Here is a 17,923-nt window from a genome sequence, read left to right as displayed (position 1 = left end):
TAAATTTTTCCAGTTTTAAAATCTCTAACATCACGGGTATACTTTTTATGTTTTTTAATCTTTATTGTTTCTTTATGATTTTGGACCTTTTTTTGGAGTTTATCTTCAAAGTCCCTAAATGCTGGGTGTGTCTTAAAGGACATGACTTTTTTATGTTCATCTGAGAGTTTCTGGTTAATTCCCTCCATAATCTTCAATTCGAAATCCCTCAGGTAAGCCATCAATTCTAAGGATTGTTTCGTTTTCAATTTATTCCAGCCAGACATAAAATCATTATTCTCTGTGTGTTTATGTGGAATCACAAGATTTCTCAATCCCCGTACAGTAATTTTTTCTTTAAGGTAAGTATTGAAACTGGAAATTTCCCACCAGCTTTTATTGTGATCCTTGTATATTTCAAAAATCTTTTTAAAGGCCTCATTTATTTCTGAATGTTCTGGTACAACATTTTGGGTCATTGATGGAACAGTCTCTTCACATGTAAAAACCTCCTTTGCCTCAGCCAAGAGGCTATTAATGTCTGGTATAGAGTCCAGAAAACCCGCCATAATTGACAGTGTGGGTGACTAAAAAAGAAGTCCCAACACAAGGGGTATAGGCGTCAGGAAAAAACGCCAATAATACACAATAGAACAAAACACAGAACCTGACTGACTAGTAATACACAATAAATATCCCTATCTGGGACTAAAATTTAACTTTTATTATTTCTCATAAAATTGGTAATTACAAACCAAATAGATAAGAACCAGATGTCTGAATAGGAGACTTGCTTAGGAGACCAATATAATGGAATGGACAAGAGAGCTCTAATTTGAAGATCTCAGAAACCTCCCTAGCAAGTCTAAAGTACATATAAAAAACACTACCCCCACCAAAAACCCGACATGTTTCACTTCCCGAGGGAAGCTTTTTCAAGGGAACTATACATAAGTGCTGAGTGCAAAACGTGCTAAGGTGCAAATATATACAATCATAACATTTCAGTACATCAAAAATAGATGGCTTCGCTGTTTAAGGATACTCTGTGCCCCCTGAGTATTCTTCCTAGCCATGAGCTAGTCAATCCTACCTACCCAGTTCTTGACGTTACTATTTGGTTCATACTTTTTGTATTATTTAGATATACAACTGCTTCTGTCGCTCTAAGGTGCTACTTAAAGGGATCTATAAATTGGAGCTCTCTTGTCACGACTTCAACAAGCATTTTTTGTGTATGTGTTAAAGCACTCAGAATTAAATACAGCTATGAACATTCCTCATTCCTATCATCCCTAACCTAAAATGACTCTCAGATGCCTATCCATCAATGTGCATGGGCTCAATACCCCACAGAAGAGATTTGCCCTGTGGAGAGAAGCAACGACCAACAAGTCGGACATTCTTTTTGTCCAAGAGTCGCATTTCGCAGAGGGCAAAACTCCCAAATTCTCACACAAAAATTATCCAACTATAATCCTCAGTAACTTTGCCAAAAAGAAAAGAGGGGTTTTCATAGCTATGCATGCATCCCTATCAGTTCATATTCTATCAGAAACTAGGGATCCTCAAGGCAGATATATGATTGTGGTATGCAACATAAATAATAATGTGTTTACCTTGATTAATGTTTACTCCCCCAATTCAGGTCAGATTGCCTTTTTTCGGTCTCTTCTTAAAAAAGCTAAGCCCTTAATCCAAGGCACACTTCTCATAGGAGGAGATTTTAATACTTGTATCTACCCACCTCTCGACCTCTCCAAACAAAAAGCGAGACAAAGGCCCTCCCTACATAAGCTACTGTTACAAGAAAACTTGATAGACCCTTGGAGGGCACAACACAGCTCGGAGAAGGATTTCACGCATTTCTCTTTGATTCATAGAAGTTACTCGAGGATCGATTTCTTTTTAACAAATCTAGCTTCCCTTCAAAAATTCACTTCAACTAGCATAGGTGCAATCAGTTGGTCAGACCACGCACCAATTCATTGTACCATCTCACTCAAAACACCAATAGGGTCAAGGCCCCCATGGAGGTTTAACAACAGTCTGTTAGCTAACCCTGACTCCCAGAGAGTAATCCTTTCCAAATTGAGTGACTTCTTTGAATTAAATGACAATGGCGAGGTTCAGGAGAATACCCTCTGGTGCGCGCATAAAGCCTTCATTAGAGGTATTTGCATTCAACAGAGCTCCATCCAAAAGAAACTTAAAGACTCTAAAATCACCTCCCTATTAAAGCAAATCCAAACCTTAGAATCCACTAACAAAAACAATATCTCCTCAAAAAATGTTAATGAGCTTTTCATACTTAGACAAAACCTTCGAGCTGAGTTAGCTTACTCCTATGATTGCCTACTTTAGAGGAAGAAACTTCTATTCTACTCACAAGGTAACAAGGCCGGTAAACTATTAGCAGCCCAACTAAGACATGCCAGGGAAAAAACTAAAATAGCCTTCCTCAATTACCCTTCAAAGGATGACCACATTTCCAATCCAAAGGAAATAGTCAATGCATTCAGTAAATTCTATAGTGAACTCTATAATCTGAACAGTGATAAAAACACCTTCCAACCGTCTTCAGCCTCTATTAAGACATTCTTAGACTCAATTAATCTCCCCAAATTAACAGAAGAACAGATAGCTACTTTAAATGCTCCGATTGCCCAGGACGAAGTCCACAGGATCCTGTCAAAACTCCAAATCAATAAATCCCCAGGGCCAGATGGCTTCACCAACGACTACTACAAACACTTCAAATCAATTCTAGCTCCTAAATTGGCAAAACTATTTAATTTAATAATAACCACCAAAAATCTTCCACCGGAATTCCAAACTGCAAATATAACTGTAATCCCCAAACCTGGAAAGGATCCAGCACTTCCAAGCAATTATAGGCCCATATCATTGTTAAATTGTGATACAAAAATATATGCAAAATTATTAGCCAACAGACTATTAAACATACTCCCCTCACTAATTGACTTGGATCAGGTGGGCTTCGTCAGGGGCAGAGAAGCTCCTGATGGCACGAGACGAATTATCAATCTGTTACACTATATAGGGCTCTGTCGAAGGCCGTCTCTTATCCTAGCTTTGGATGCGGAAAAGGTCTTCGACAGAGTCCACTGGGGCTATCTGAGGCAAACCCTCCTAAAATTCGGATTTAGAGGTTCCTTCCTTGATGCAGTATCCTCTCTTTACTCTCAACCAACAGCAATAGTAACGGTAGCAGGATATCTATCAGAGCCATTCCACATAACTAATGGCACCCGACAGGGATGTCCCCTGTCACCCCTCCTCTTTGTCCTTTTGATGGAGACACTGGCAACTAAAATAAGAGAGAACCCAAATATCAAAGGCATTAATATTAATAATAAACAATATTCTATAGGCCTATTTGCCGACGACGTGATCCTAAGCATAGAAGACCCGGTCGTATCCCTCGAACACATCCGCAAAACCCTCCAGGAATTTTCTCATGCCTCCCTCTACAAAGTGAATGAAAACAAGTCACTAATGTTGCCATGCAACCTGACACCCACACAAAAAAACACAATTACTAAAAACTACCCATTTCCATGGGCAGCCCATACTCTCCCGTATCTAGGAATTAACCTCCCTTCCACAACGGCGGACTTATATAAATACAACTACCTCCCACTCATCTCGACAGTTAGGAAGGACCTTGAGCGTATTAAAAAATTTGAATTCTCCATACTTGGGAAGATTGCAGCCCTAAAAATGTCGGTGTTACCGAAACTTTTATATATTTTTAGGACAGTCAACATACCAGTCCCTAAACAATTCTTCCAGGAAATCAAAAAGCTAATCACTAAGTTTATATGGGGGGATAAATCTCACAGAATAGCATACAACACCCTCACAAAATCTCTAAAATCCACTGGCTTCGGCCTACCGGATATGGAAAAATATCACTTAGCAGCCATACTCGACTTATCCAAAAACTGGTGGTCAGTCCAGAACACTAAACCATGGGTAAAAATTGAATGCACCATAGCCAAACATCCACTGCCAGATATACTAATTGCAAAAATTAACAAGCACTCCACCCCTAAAGATTTACCACCAACGATATTAGCCACCTTTGACGCATGGCAATACTACCATTGCACTAGGAAGAAAAATACAACTGACATCCCAATCAAATCCCCCTTAAATACGCTGGCACTACTTATAGAGAACACGAACTTGTCCAAATGGACCAACTCTAAAATAAAATATGTAGATGAAATCTACAGTAATGATCACACATTACCATTTAAGCAACTGGTGGATCAATTCCACCTTCCACCCTCAGAGTTCTTAACCTACTTACAAATCAGCCATTATCTATCCTCGAATAAATTTACACAGCTACTCCTCCCTAATCATATCTTAGCATATATAAAATCCCCGAATACATTAAAAGGGGGCCTTTCCCACTGGTATTCTACCCTAATGGAATCTTCCTTTTATGCACCCTCATCGGAAAAACTCCACAGAAAATGGTCTCAGGACCTTAACTCAAAAATCTCACCTGAAATACTCCAGAGAAATATTATCAACCTCAAGAGGTATTCCCACTGTTCTACTCATTTAGAAACGCTACTAAAAATATTCCACAATTGGTATCTTACCCCCCGTAAATTAGCCACATATAAAAAAACAATCGCCTATGTGCTGGAGAAACTGTGGAAATATTGGATCACTATTTCATATAATGTGGGAGTGTCCTCTAGTACTCCCGATATGGGACCAGATTTTCATGAAAATCAGCTCCATAACCAAAAAACAGACTGCCCCAGATCCAGCTTTAGCCCTCTTTCACTCTAATATAGATAAATTCGACTATGACTTCAGCCTCCCTATCTCACAATTAATTCTAGTAACAAAACAACTAGTGCTTAGTCATTGGAACTCTGATATCATACCTTCAATTTCCCAAATCATTGCCAGTACTAATGCGAATATAATTCAGGAAAACATTATCACAGCAAGAATTAAAAGTTTGCCTCCTGCACAGCCCCTAGCAATAACCTAATAATCTAATAATCTAACAACCTAACAATTAATAATTAATAAGTTAATAACTAAATATGCAGTTACCTAAATAGTTACCTTAGCAAAACACACCTCATTCTCATTCCCATTCCCGAATCGAGCCCTATCTATCGCTATCTATCGCTATCTATCGCTTGACTCATCGTTCAACTCACCTAGTGATACACATACATAACCAAAAAAAGCCTTTTAGCCTCAATGGCACATCCCCAGAGATTCCTCAAACTACACAGAAAATATCTAGAGCACTTCTAAATGCAACAAGAGGTTCCCCTGATGTAAGACCCCTAAGACTAAGACATAGAACTAAATCCAAATCCAGTACTACACTTAGAGCACAAACAATCAAAAGTCTCTGTATTGTTAAGTAAGTGGTTCTGCTACATCTTTAGAGTATAAGAAAAAGGTATATAACTATCCGCACGGATAATTGACCACTAGCATTCTCAAAAGAGCAATTCAGTTGAATATCGGTTTGATTAATCCAATTGTTATTAAGTAATGAACATGGTTCATAGGACGTGTTTAAGTTACCTATTCCCCTTTTCTTTCCCTCTTCTTCCCTTATTTTCTACCCTCCCTTTTGTCCACCTCCCTCCCCTGCCTCTACCTGTTTCTTACCCTCTCCGTTAACCTCCCTCTCCCCTCTTTATATACAGGGTTATGTCATAGCTCTCTGCGAAAAACATTCCCCTCAGCTCCAATCCAGATTAACAAAACCAGATGTTTTGGAACAATTATAAGTAATCTATTAGGACTGTCATGACATATGTATACAATGTTTCATTGCTGATTATATTGTCACTGACGCTTATCAACCCTTGTTTGTAAGGAAAATTTGTGAATAAAAATTATTGAAACTAATAATCCAGATCCATGGAGGACGCCATCTGCGCCCCTCGTTCATTCCGCCATGGCACCCGCAGTAATACCGGCCCCGGTCGGGTCCCGACCCCTCCAAACGGGTAAGGTTCTCATTCCCCCCTCAATATGGCCGCCACAGATTGCCGCGGCTGCGCAGTCCGCAAAGATACGATTGTGGCTGTGCAGCTCTAGGTCCTCCTCCCGATGCGTCCGATGTATGCACGCATATTGATGACGCGGCAGGAGGAGGCCCTAGAGCTGCGCAGGTGCAATCGCGTCTGTGCAGACTGCGCAGCCGCCGAAATCTGTGGCGGCCATATTGAGTGGGGAATGAGAACCCGACCTGTTCGGAGGGGTCGGGAGTCGGGACCCGACCGGGGCCGGTATTACTGCGGGAGCCATGGGGGAATGAACGGGAGGGCGCGGATGGCGTCCTCCATGGATCTGGATTATGAAAAGGTATTTAACTTTTTTCACATTTGTGGCCTCGGAAGTCCTTTAAATATTGTTTCCTGCTATCTTTTTAACATATCCTGCAAATTTGGTGTTGCTAGGATGTAAGGGGCCTTTGCTATTAACTACTAAAGTCGGCGGGTGATGGCAACCAACCAGAATTATAGGGGTGCAAAAGTGCTGAATTCTGCCATAGGCTTCCATTAGGCTCCCTATTTCACTTTCAAAAATCTCAAATCTTTTCAAAGGGCAATTGCTCAGCAGTGGCAAATTTTCTAGCATTGTAGGAACTGTTAGGGGGATCATAACTGGTGAGTTTCGGGCCCCTAGGCCGAAGAGGTCATAGCCTAGGGTCACAAAAACCTTTTTGTTTGGGCAATTTCAATGGTGGCGAGTCTGACGTACATAAATCGCAGCCATGGCCGTTAGCAACGTCTGAATCTCACGAAATGTCTCATGCAGGTAGAAGACATATTGTTAGACTTGGGCTCCAAAGATGGGTTCCCTACATCTCTGCAAATCAGAGTTACAGGGCTCCAAAATTGGTAAAATCCCCCATAGGCTTTCATTGGGCCTCCTATTTACAGTTCCAAAATCTCACATCTTTTCAAAGGGCAATTGCTCAGCAGTGGCAAATTTTCTAGCATTGTAGGAACTGTTAGGAGGATCATAACTGGTGAGTTTTGGGCCCCTAGGCCGAAGAGGTCATAGCCTAGGGTCACAAAAACCTGTTTATTTGGGCAATTTCAATGGTGGCGAGTCTGACGTACATAAATCACAGCCATGGCCGTTAGCAACGTCTGAATCTCACGAAATGTCTCATGCAGGTAGAAGACATATTGTTAGACTTGGGCTCCAGAGATGGGGTCCCTACATCTCTGCAAACCAGAGTTACAGGGGTGCAAAATTAGTAAAATCCCCCATAGGCTTTCATTGGCTCCATATTTCACTTTCCAAAATCTCACACCTTTTCAAAGGGCAATTGCTCAGCAGGGGCAAATTTTCTAGCATTGTAGGAACTGTTAAGGGGATCATAACTGGTGAGTTTTGGGCCCCTAGGCCAAAGAGATCATAGCCTAGCGTCACAAAAACCTGTTTATTTGGGCAATTTCAATTTAGGAGATCCTGGCGTACATAAATCGCAGCCATGGCCATTAGCAACGTCTGAATTTCACGAAATGTCTCATGCAGGTAGAAGACATATTGTTAGACTTGGATTCCAAAGATGGGGTCCCTACACCTCTGCAAACCAGAGTTACAGGGGTGCAAAAGTAGTAAAATCCCCCATAGGCTTTCATTGGCTCCCTATTTCACTTTCCAAAATCTCACATCTTTTCAAAGGGCAATTGCTCAGCAGGGGCAAATTTTTTAGCATTGTAGGAACTGGTAGAGGGATCATAACTGGTGAATTTCGGGCCCCAAGGCCGAAGAGGTCATAACCTAGGGTCACAAAAACCTGTTTATTTGGGCAATTTCAGTGGTAGTGATTCTGACGTACATAAATCGCAGCCATGGCCGTTAGCAACGTCTGAATTTCACGAAATGTCTCATGCAGGTAGAAGACATATTGTTAGACTTGGATTCCAAAGATGGGTTCCCTACATCTCTGCAAACCAGAGTTACAGGGGTGCAAATGTGGTAAAATCCACCATAGGCTTTCATTGGGCCTCCTATTTACCGTTCCAAAATCTCACACCATTTTAAAGGGCAATGGCTCAGCAGTGGCAAAACTCACCAGTCATGATCCCCCTAAGGCCTCTTGCACACTGCAAGAAATTCAGATTCAGATTCCGCTTTTTAATCAGTTTTTACCTCCGATTCAGATTCAGATTTGCAGTGTGCAGGGAGCAAACTGCAAATCTGAATCTGAATCGGAAGTAAAAACAGATTAAAAAGCGGAATCTGAATCTGAATTGCTTGCAGTGTGCAAGAGGCCTAAGAGTCCCTACAATGCTAGAAAATTTGGTACTGCTGAGCCATTGCCCTTTGAAAAGATGTGAGATTTTGGAAAGTGAAATAAGGAGCCAATGAAAGCCTATGGGGGATTTTACTACTTTTGCACCCCTGTAACTCTGGTTTGCAGAGATGTAGGGACCCCATCTTTGGAATCCAAGTCTAACAATATGTCTTCTACCTGCATAAGACATTTCGTGAAATTCAGACGTTGCTAACGGCCATGGCTGCGATTAATGTACGCCAGGATTTCCTCCATTGAAATTGCCCAAATAAACAGGTTTTTGTGACCCTAGGCTATGACCTCTTCGGCCTAGGGGCCCAAAACTCACCAGTTATGATCACCCTAACAGTTCCTACAATGCTAGAAAATTTGGTACTGCTGAGCCATTGCCCTTTGAAAAGATGTGAGATTTTGGAAAGTGAAATAGGGAGCCAATGAAAGCCTATGGGGGATTTTACTACTTTTGCACCCCTGTAACTCTGGTTTGCAGAGATGTAGGGACCCCATGTTTGGAATCTAAGTCTAACAATATGTCTTCTACCTGCATGAGACATTTCGTGAAATCCAGACGTTGCTAACGGCCATGGCTGCGATTAATGTACGCCAGGATCTCCTCCATTGAAATTGCCCAAATAAACAGGTTTTTGTGACCCTAGGCTATGACCTCTTCGACCTAGGGGCCCAAAACTCATCAGTTATGATCACCCTAACAGTTCCTACAATGCTAGAAAATTTGGTACTGCTGAGCCATTGCCCTTTGAAAAGATGTGAGATTTTGGAAAGTGAAATAGGGAGCCAATGAAAGCCTATGGGGGATTTTACTACTTTTGCACCCCTGTAACTCTGGTTTGCAGAGATGTAGGGAACCCATCTTTGGAATCCAAGTCTAACAATATGTCTTCTACCTGTATGAGACATTTCGTGAAATTCAGACGTTGCTAACGGCCATGGCTGCGATTTATGTACGCCAGGATCTCCTCCATTGAAATTGCCCAAATAAACAGGTTTTTTTGACCCTAGGATATGACCTCTTCGGCCTAGGGGCCCAAAACTCATCAGTTATGATCACCCTAACATTTCCTACAATGCTAGAAAATTTGGTACTGCTGAGCCATTGCCCTTTGAAAAGGTGTGAGATTTTGGAAAGTGAAATAGGGAGCCAATGAAAGCCTATGGGGGATTTTACTACTTTTGCACCCCTGTAACTCTGGTTTGCAGAGATGTAGGGACCCCATCTTTGGAATCCAAGTCTAACAATATGTCTTCTACCTGCATGAGACATTTCGTGAAATTCAGACGTTGCTAACGGCCATGGCTGCGATTAATGTACGCCATGATCTCCTCCATTGAAATTGCCCAAATAAACAGGTTTTTGTGACCCTAGGCTATGACCTCTTCGGCCTAGGGGCCCGAAACTCACCAGTTATGATCACCCTAACAGTTCCTACAATGCTAGAAAATTTGCCCCTGCTGAGCAATTGCCCTTTGAAAAGGTGTGAGATTTTGGAAAGTGAAATAGGGAGCCAATGAAAGCCTATGGGGGATTTTACTACTTTTGCACCCCTGTAACTTTGGTTTGCAGAGATGTAGGGACCCCATCTTTGGAATCCAAGTCTAACAATATGTCCTCTACCTGCATGAGACATTTCGTGAAATTCAGACGTTGCTAACGGCCATGGCTGCGATTAATGTACGCCAGGATCTCCTCCATTGAAATTGCCCAAATAAACAGGTTTTTGTGACCCTAGGCTATGACCTCTTTGGCCTAGGGGCCCGAAACTCACCAGTTATGATCACCCTAACAGTTCCTACAATGCTAGAAAATTTGGTACTGCTGAGCCATTGCCCTTTGAAAAGATGTGAGATTTTGGAAAGTGAAATAGGGAGCCAATGAAAGCCTATGGGGGATTTTACTACTTTTGCACCCCTGTAACTCTGGTTTGCAGAGATGTAGGGACCCCATCTTTGGAATCCAAGTCTAACAATATGTCTTCTACCTGCATGAGACATTTCGTGAAATTCAGACGTTGCTAACGGCCATGGCTGCGATTTATGTACGTCAGAATCACTACCATTGAAATTGCCCAAATAAACAGGTTTTTGTGACCCTAGGATATGACCTCTTCGGCCTAGGGGCCCGAAACTCACCAGTCATGTTCCCACTAAGGGTCCCTACAATGCTAGAAGATTTGCCACTGCTGAGCAATTGCCCTATGAAAAGATTTGAGATTTTTGAAAGTGAAAGTGAAATAGGGAGCCTAATGGAAGCCTATGGCAGAATTCAGCACTTCTGTACCCCTATAATTCTGGTTGGTTATCATCATCAACCGCCGACTTTAGCAGTTAATAGCAAAGGCCCCTTACATCCTAGCAACACCAAATTTGCAGGATATGTTAAAAATATAGCGGGAAACAATATTTAAAGGTCTTCTGAGGCCATAATCCAGATCCATGGAGGACGCCATCTGTGCCCTCCCGTTCATTCCCCCATGGCTCCCGCAGTAATACCGGCCCCTCCGAACAGGTCGGGCTCTCATTCCCTCCTCAATATGGCCGCCACAGATTGCAGCTGCTGCGCAGTCCACACAGACGCGATTACACCTGCGCAGCTCTAGGGCCTCCTCCTGCAGCGTCATCAATATGCGTGCATACATCGGACGCATCGGGAGGAGGACCTAGAGCTGCGCAGCCGCAATCGCATCTATGCGGACTGCGCAGCCGCGGCAATCTGTGGCGGCCATATTGAGGGGGGATGAGAACACGTTCCGTTTGGAGGGGTCGGGACCCGACCGGGGCCGGTATTACTGCGGGTGCCATGGCGGAATGAACGGGGGGCGCAGATGGCGTCCTCCATGGATCTGGATTATGAAATGGTATTTAACTTCTTTCATACTTATGGCCTCGTTAAGTCCTTTAAAAAAAATAATATATATATATATATATATATATGTATATATATATATATATGTATATATATATATATATATATATATATATATATGTACAGTATGTATATATAAAAATATATTTATGTATGTATATATAAAAATATATTTTTATTATTTTTATGTGCTGAGTGTGGGAAATAAATGAAAAAAAAATGACGTGGGGTCCCCCCTCCCGAGCCTCTGTAACCCCTTGTCCCCCATGCAGGCTGGGATAGCCAGAATGCGGAGCCCCGGCCGACTGGGGCTTCGCACCCTGGGCTATACCAGCCCGCATGGTCCATGGTATGTGGGGCTCCGGGGGGGGAGGGGCAGCCAAGCCTTCCCCTTCTTTCCCCCCCCCCCGGAGCCCTTGTCCAATCCATGGACAAGGGGCTCTTCCCCACCTCCGGTGCCCCAGGAGGAGGTGGAGGCGACGACTCCCTGGGGGGGGTTCATGGTGGCATCTGGGAGTCCCCTTTAAAGAGACACTGAAGCGAAAAAAATATGATATTATGATTTGTATGTGCAGTACAGCTAAGAAATAAAACATTAAGATCAGATACATCAGTCTAATTGTTTCCAGTACAGGAAGAGTTGAGAAACTCCAGTTGTTATCTCTATGCAAACAAGCCATTAAGCTCTCCGACTAAGTTAGTCGTGGAGAGTAGTGATGGGCGAACATTTCCCGAACACTTACTGTTCGGGTTCGGGTGACTTCATTGAGCGCGGCTGCCCCCTCCCGCCACCAGGGGGTGCCGGTCCTCCCGAGAGCCGGCCGGCCCCTCCACAAGCCCCCCCGCGCCCGCTGTATCATGGCGCGGGGAGGCTTGTGGAGGGGCCGGCCGGCTCTCGGGAGGACCGGCACCCCCTGGTGGCGGGAGGGGGCAGCCGCGCTCAATGACGTCACCCGAACCCGAACAGTAAGTGTTCGGGAAATGTTCGCCCATCACTAGTGGAGAGGGCTGTTATCTGACTTTTATTATCTCAAGTGTTATTGTACTGTTTACTTTTCCTCTGCTAGAGGAGAGGTCATTACTTCACAGACTGCTCTGAAAGACTCATTTTGAATGCAGAATGTTGTGTTATCTGCCATATTATAGAATGATGCAATGTTAGAAAAAACACTATATACCTGAAAATAAAAGTATGTGAATATTTTCTTTGCTGCTAATCTTCTAGTAATTATTCATAGTACACAACCAATTCATTATATCATATTTTTTTTTCGCTTCAGTGTCTCTTTAAGAAGTGGACCCCAGATGCCCACCCCCTCCCAGGAGAAATGAGTATAGAGGTACAAAATACCCCTTACCCATTTCCACAAAGGGTTAAAGGAAATAAAAACACAACCACGAAAAAAGTCCTTTATTTTTCTTAATTAACCAGAAACACTTACCTGTACCTTTAAAAAAAATTCCCACGCCAATATCCACGGTAATTGATCCAACGAACTGTATCCTCTTATGTTGCGATCTTCTATTAAGTTGATTGAAGATCTCGGAAGCCCCCCACCCACATAGCAGAGAATGCGTCCTTTTGGACGCATAGCTGCTAGCTCCCGCTGTCTCTCCCCACCTGCCTGCCTGCACCTGTCAACCCCCACCTAGGCTGGCACCCAGTGCACCCATGGGTGCACTGGGTGCCAGCCTAGGTGGGGGTTGACAGGTGCAGGCAGGTGGGGAGAGACAGCAGCGGGAGCCAGCAGCTTCACGTCCTTCCGAGGACGCATTCTCTGCTATACTAACGGCTCATGAATGAGCCGGATCTTTTTAATGAATCGGTTCTTTTTTTATGAATCGACTCTTTTTTTTTTACTTTAAAATCGATTTTCTCAAAAACTATAAGGTCTTTTTGAAAAAAAAATGTTTTCCTCTTGTTCCCACTGTTCTTCTTAACATTAACCTGCTGGGTTTATATTCAAAAATTGTACAAACTGGGTTATGAGTGATGGATCGCCTTGCCAAATAAATATACCTAGCAATGGGCTATTTAGAGTATTTAAAATTCACCCATAACAACCCCTTCTCCTCCAATATAATCTTCTACCGTCGATACATTGATGACCTGATATTCATTTGGCAAGGCGATCCATAACTCATAACCCAGTTTGTAGAATTTTTGAATATAAACCCAGCGGGACTACAATTCACCTCCCAATACAGTCACACTTCCATAGAATACCTCGATCTCATCCTGTTTACCGATTCAAATATCATCAAGACCAAAACACACTTCAAGAAAGTCGACGCTAATAATTACATTCATTTTGACAGTCATCACCACCGCCCCTGGACCACCAACACTCCATATAGCCAATACAGACGAATATTTCGCAACTGCACAGATAGGAAAGATTACAATGAACAATCAAAAACACTCACAGAAAAATTCAGAGAACGCCGATATCCACGTAAACTAATCAGAGATGCCAAACAAAGAGCCACCATCCCCAACCCACCATCCACATCACAACCCACCCATACAACCACCTCCTCTGCCCTCTTTCCAAGATTCATTACAAAATTCAGCTCCCAACATAAGACCATCAGAACCATACTCAATTCCAGATGGGAAATACTGCTACAGGACCCTTATCTAGTGAAAACTATTCCCAAGAATCCCACATTAACCTTTAGGAGAGCCCCCAATCTCCGAAACCTACTGGCCCCAAGTAGATTAAAGAACCCTCCTTCCAACACCCCAGGACAATCTACCAATCCCTCACGCCCAGGATCTTATACCTGCAAAAAGCCCCGTTGCCAAGCTTGCACCTTCATTACACAAACAGACACTTTCCAATCATTCACAACCAATATCCAGTACACAATAAAACAGACTATAACATGCGAAACAAGGAATGTAATTTATTTAATTTCATGCCCGTGCAAGTTACAATATATCGGACGTACTACCCAGACCACCAGGAGCCGCATTGGGCAACACAAGAGAAATATAATCAACAACTATGCACTGCACAGCGTGTCTCGCCACTTTGGTACCCATCACCTCAAAAAACCCCCACTTGTTCACGATCACCCTAATAGAAGCCCTACCCACCAATACCACCAATGCTTTTGAGATATTGCGGCATAGGGAGATGTACTGGATCCAAATTCTGAAGACCTTAGTACCCATGGGGTTAAATGAGGTTCTTGAGTAAATCTTCTGATCCAACCTCCCATCTAATTCTATAAAATACCTGATTTTTAGTACTCACAATTTTATACTATTTTAATGGTCCTCTCTTTTACTTTATGATCTTATCTTCTCCCATTTAATCTGTTTAATAATATTTTATATAATTTTATAATTGCCATTTTAACTTGTGTTTGATTCTTATGTTGCTTGTATCAAATTCAGAGCTTTAAGTATCATTTTTATCCAGCATTGTACATAACCTGGGCTATCATATATACTTTCACCACTAGATGGTGACACTGTTATCTGATCACCACAAAAAATGGTGTTAACAATATATAGTCTCTTCTGATCTATTGGTTTACTAGCAGTTTCACAAATAATGCAATATGACATCTTTTTTCATTCAAATTTTTTTTTTTTTATTTATTTTTTTTTTATATTTTTTTTTCTTTTTTTTTTAATGATGATTTTTTATGATTATTTTTTAACAACGAATACCAGTGACTAGTCCTTACATAGATACTGCCCACTCGCAGAGTTCATCTACCACTATAATTAATGAGACTTAATATAATATATATAAAATAACCTTGCAGATGTTGACTTGGCTGGGATTCAAACCAGGTACCCAGCACTTGCAAGGCGAGAGTGCTAACCACTATACCACCATGCTGCCTTGATGTCCATGTATGCGTTCCTGCCTCATGACCACTTCCAGGTGCACCCAAATTGGCACGCCTTGCTGACATGGCAGATTTTGATTGGTGCATTAGGATCAATTAGTGCAACCACACTCCCTATATAAGCAGAGCCTCCTCATACATCTACACAGAGGCGCTCACTTCTGCATCTAGACCCATTGAGGTAAGTCACTTTTGCTGAGGTGCTGAATTTTATTATATCAGTTTAGACTGTTAGTAATTCTTCTTGCAAGTAAGCTCTAGGGCCATAAAATAGTACTATATGTTATACTTACTAAACTGACTATCCTTTAATCTGTAAGCTGATGAACTTTAGCATATCAATTGACAACTATGGATGTTTATTAACTTTTGTGTACACTTTGGATTCTTTTGCATATTTTATGATCAATTAGATGCAATTTTTAGACAGAGCGAGTTTTTACTACACTGTGACCAAAAATGTTACAATTTTATCATGTCTTCTCATGTTTTTAAACTGCGCCTTTATTTTAAGCTATTTCTATGGGTCATTATGTTTGTATATATTTCTGTTTGTTTTATAGTTATACTCCTGTTTACCTGATGAAGCAGGACCACAACTGCGAAACGCGTTGCACTAAGTGGAGTTCAATAAAATATTTTTGTATTGATATATTGTGACTCAATTGAGTTTTATATTTTTGAGGGAGTTAAGTCGACCTGAACATCCCTTTCTTTTAGACGGTTTTTAAATGTTTTTTATTCTACTCTGGCGCCTCTGTACACCAAGCCTTGCTGAAATTCAGGTGTTACTCACTCACTTACAGGTTCCACCTACCTTCACCCTGGGACTCCACCCCTTGGAGGCTCCAGGCTGCTGGAAGGTTTCTTTTCTTCTCTAAAGGCAGCTCGCCTTTTATGTCTGAAGGACCACTTGTTCCCCAGGTGGTCCTGCTCAAAGTCATTACTGTTGCACCAAAACACTCACACTATAAAGGTGTCCAGAGGTTAGTTATACTTGGATTATCGGTGATTCTGCAGATCATCAATAATCAGGTATATTCTGTATTCTTGGTGATACTGCAGATCACCAATAATGTCTCTGTGTGCTGACACCGATCGTTACAGAAACGCTGTCTCTTATGTGCATTTAGTGGGGAAATTTTATCAGTAAAAATAATCTTTTGTCAGTAATTTTTTAGGTTTTTGTCAGTAAAAAATAACGTGAAAGGTTGGCAACACTGGCAGGCTGCGCAGCGCAACGGGAAAGATACGGGCAGCCCACCTCACGCTTGGACTTGGCGGGGGGAGGAGCCTACGACAGCAAGCGAGAGTAGGGTGGCCGCAGGCAGTCATAAATATGCAGTGTGTGACTGCGTCGTACTCGCAAAGCCTCTCAGCCTGAGTCAGTCCAGAGACTAGCAGACTCGCAGGCAGCCAAAGCCAGCCAGGAGCAAGCCCGTGGGAGAGGGGTAGGAATGGGGTATTACATGCATGCGTAAATAGGTGGAAGGTGTGGGTGTGATTAGGCAGGACATGGGTGTGGTTATGTGGTTGGGTGCGGTTAATTTAACCACTCCCATAGGTGCCAGGCACCCCAGGCTCACCCCTGGTCATACACATGTATCAGATGTTAGTCGTATTGCAAGGATCAGGCAGTAACAGAGTCAGGGACAGGCTGAGTCGGCAACGTAAATCAGATGGCAGCAGTAGAAAAGGACTAGACAAGAGCGAGGTCAGGAACAAGCGAGAAGTCGGTACACAGAAAATATTCAATAGGATGTTATCAAGGTCAGCGAGCACTGAATGCCTCTGGCCTTAAATACAAAATACTCAAACAGTAGCCACTCCCATTTGGTGATGTCACCTAGTGACATTACCTGCAGTCATCTCTAACCCTCCTCCTGAGCCTATAAGGCTATCTCAAACTTGCGCGTGCGCGATGCGACCATTGGGTCGTGCGCGAGCCGGAAGACACCGCCGGAGGGAAGCCGTGGATGCCGCTTAGAAGACTTCAGCGCAGAAGTCCCGCCGCTCGCCCGGACCACGCCGGAGACAACGCGGGACCTGTCGCTGGAAGGTAAGTTCATTACAATATCTATGATATTCCAGCTACGTGGTAATAATGGAATATTTGCATGGCGCATATCATATACAGTAGTTTGAATTAACAGGATTGTATTGTGTAACACAGAACAAACAGTATTCCTACTGAGCAATGACATTATACTGCCCTCTAGTTGTAGACATATGTATGGACGCATTTTCATTTCTAAGATCATTAAAGGGCAAATGAGGTGAGCAGGGACATGTATCTATACTTACCAGGGCTTCTCCCAGCCCCTAGGAGCGGTACACTGGGGAACAGCGAAGCTTTGGCAAGGGAACCATAAGACTCTGTCACCCTTGTTTACATTGTGTGTATCCCTATGTTGGCGCTTTATAAATACAATAAATAATAATAATCCTAGGGGCTGGAAGAAGCCCCTATATAAGTATAGATACTTGTCCCTGCTCACCTCATTTATCCTTTAAGAATTGATTAAAATTATACATTTATGTTAAATATAATGAACAATACATGTAATTCAATTGAGGATAAAGCACACAAATTGTATGCAGTTTTCATGGATATTTCTGGTAACATCCTTCTCTTCTCCTGCAGTTTGGAGAACAATGATCTGCCCCCCAGTTGCTGCCCCCACCTGGCATCCGGGATACGGAATAACCAGACTCTGAGGAAGTTGCACCTGTCATATAACAGTCTGGGGGGTGATGAATTCAGTGCCCTGATGGCGGCTCTGCCAACAAGCCGGATAGAGGAATTACTGTGAGTATAACTGCCCTGCTAGACACAGTGGCTTACCAACCATAAG

At 42.5% G+C, this 17,923-nt stretch overlaps 1 protein-coding gene across 5 annotated transcripts in view; it reads left to right on the top strand.

Annotated features, from left to right (window-relative positions):
• LOC137532579 (NACHT, LRR and PYD domains-containing protein 3-like) overlaps positions 1-17,923 on the top strand; it is a 1,034,343-nt gene that overhangs the window by 543,578 nt on the left and 472,842 nt on the right. For all 5 annotated transcript variants that reach the window (XM_068253266.1, XM_068253275.1, XM_068253249.1 and 2 more), the window contains one exon: positions 17,713-17,877. In XM_068253266.1, the coding sequence (XP_068109367.1) occupies positions 17,713-17,877 (165 nt within the window). The remainder of the gene's footprint in view (positions 1-17,712; positions 17,878-17,923) is intronic.

The sequence above is a fragment of the Hyperolius riggenbachi genome, chromosome 1, assembly GCF_040937935.1.
Source record: "Hyperolius riggenbachi isolate aHypRig1 chromosome 1, aHypRig1.pri, whole genome shotgun sequence".
Taxonomy (NCBI): domain Eukaryota; kingdom Metazoa; phylum Chordata; class Amphibia; order Anura; family Hyperoliidae; genus Hyperolius; species Hyperolius riggenbachi.
The sequence above is the reverse complement of the archived record's forward strand: the minus strand, read 5'-3'. Positions and strand labels throughout refer to the sequence as shown.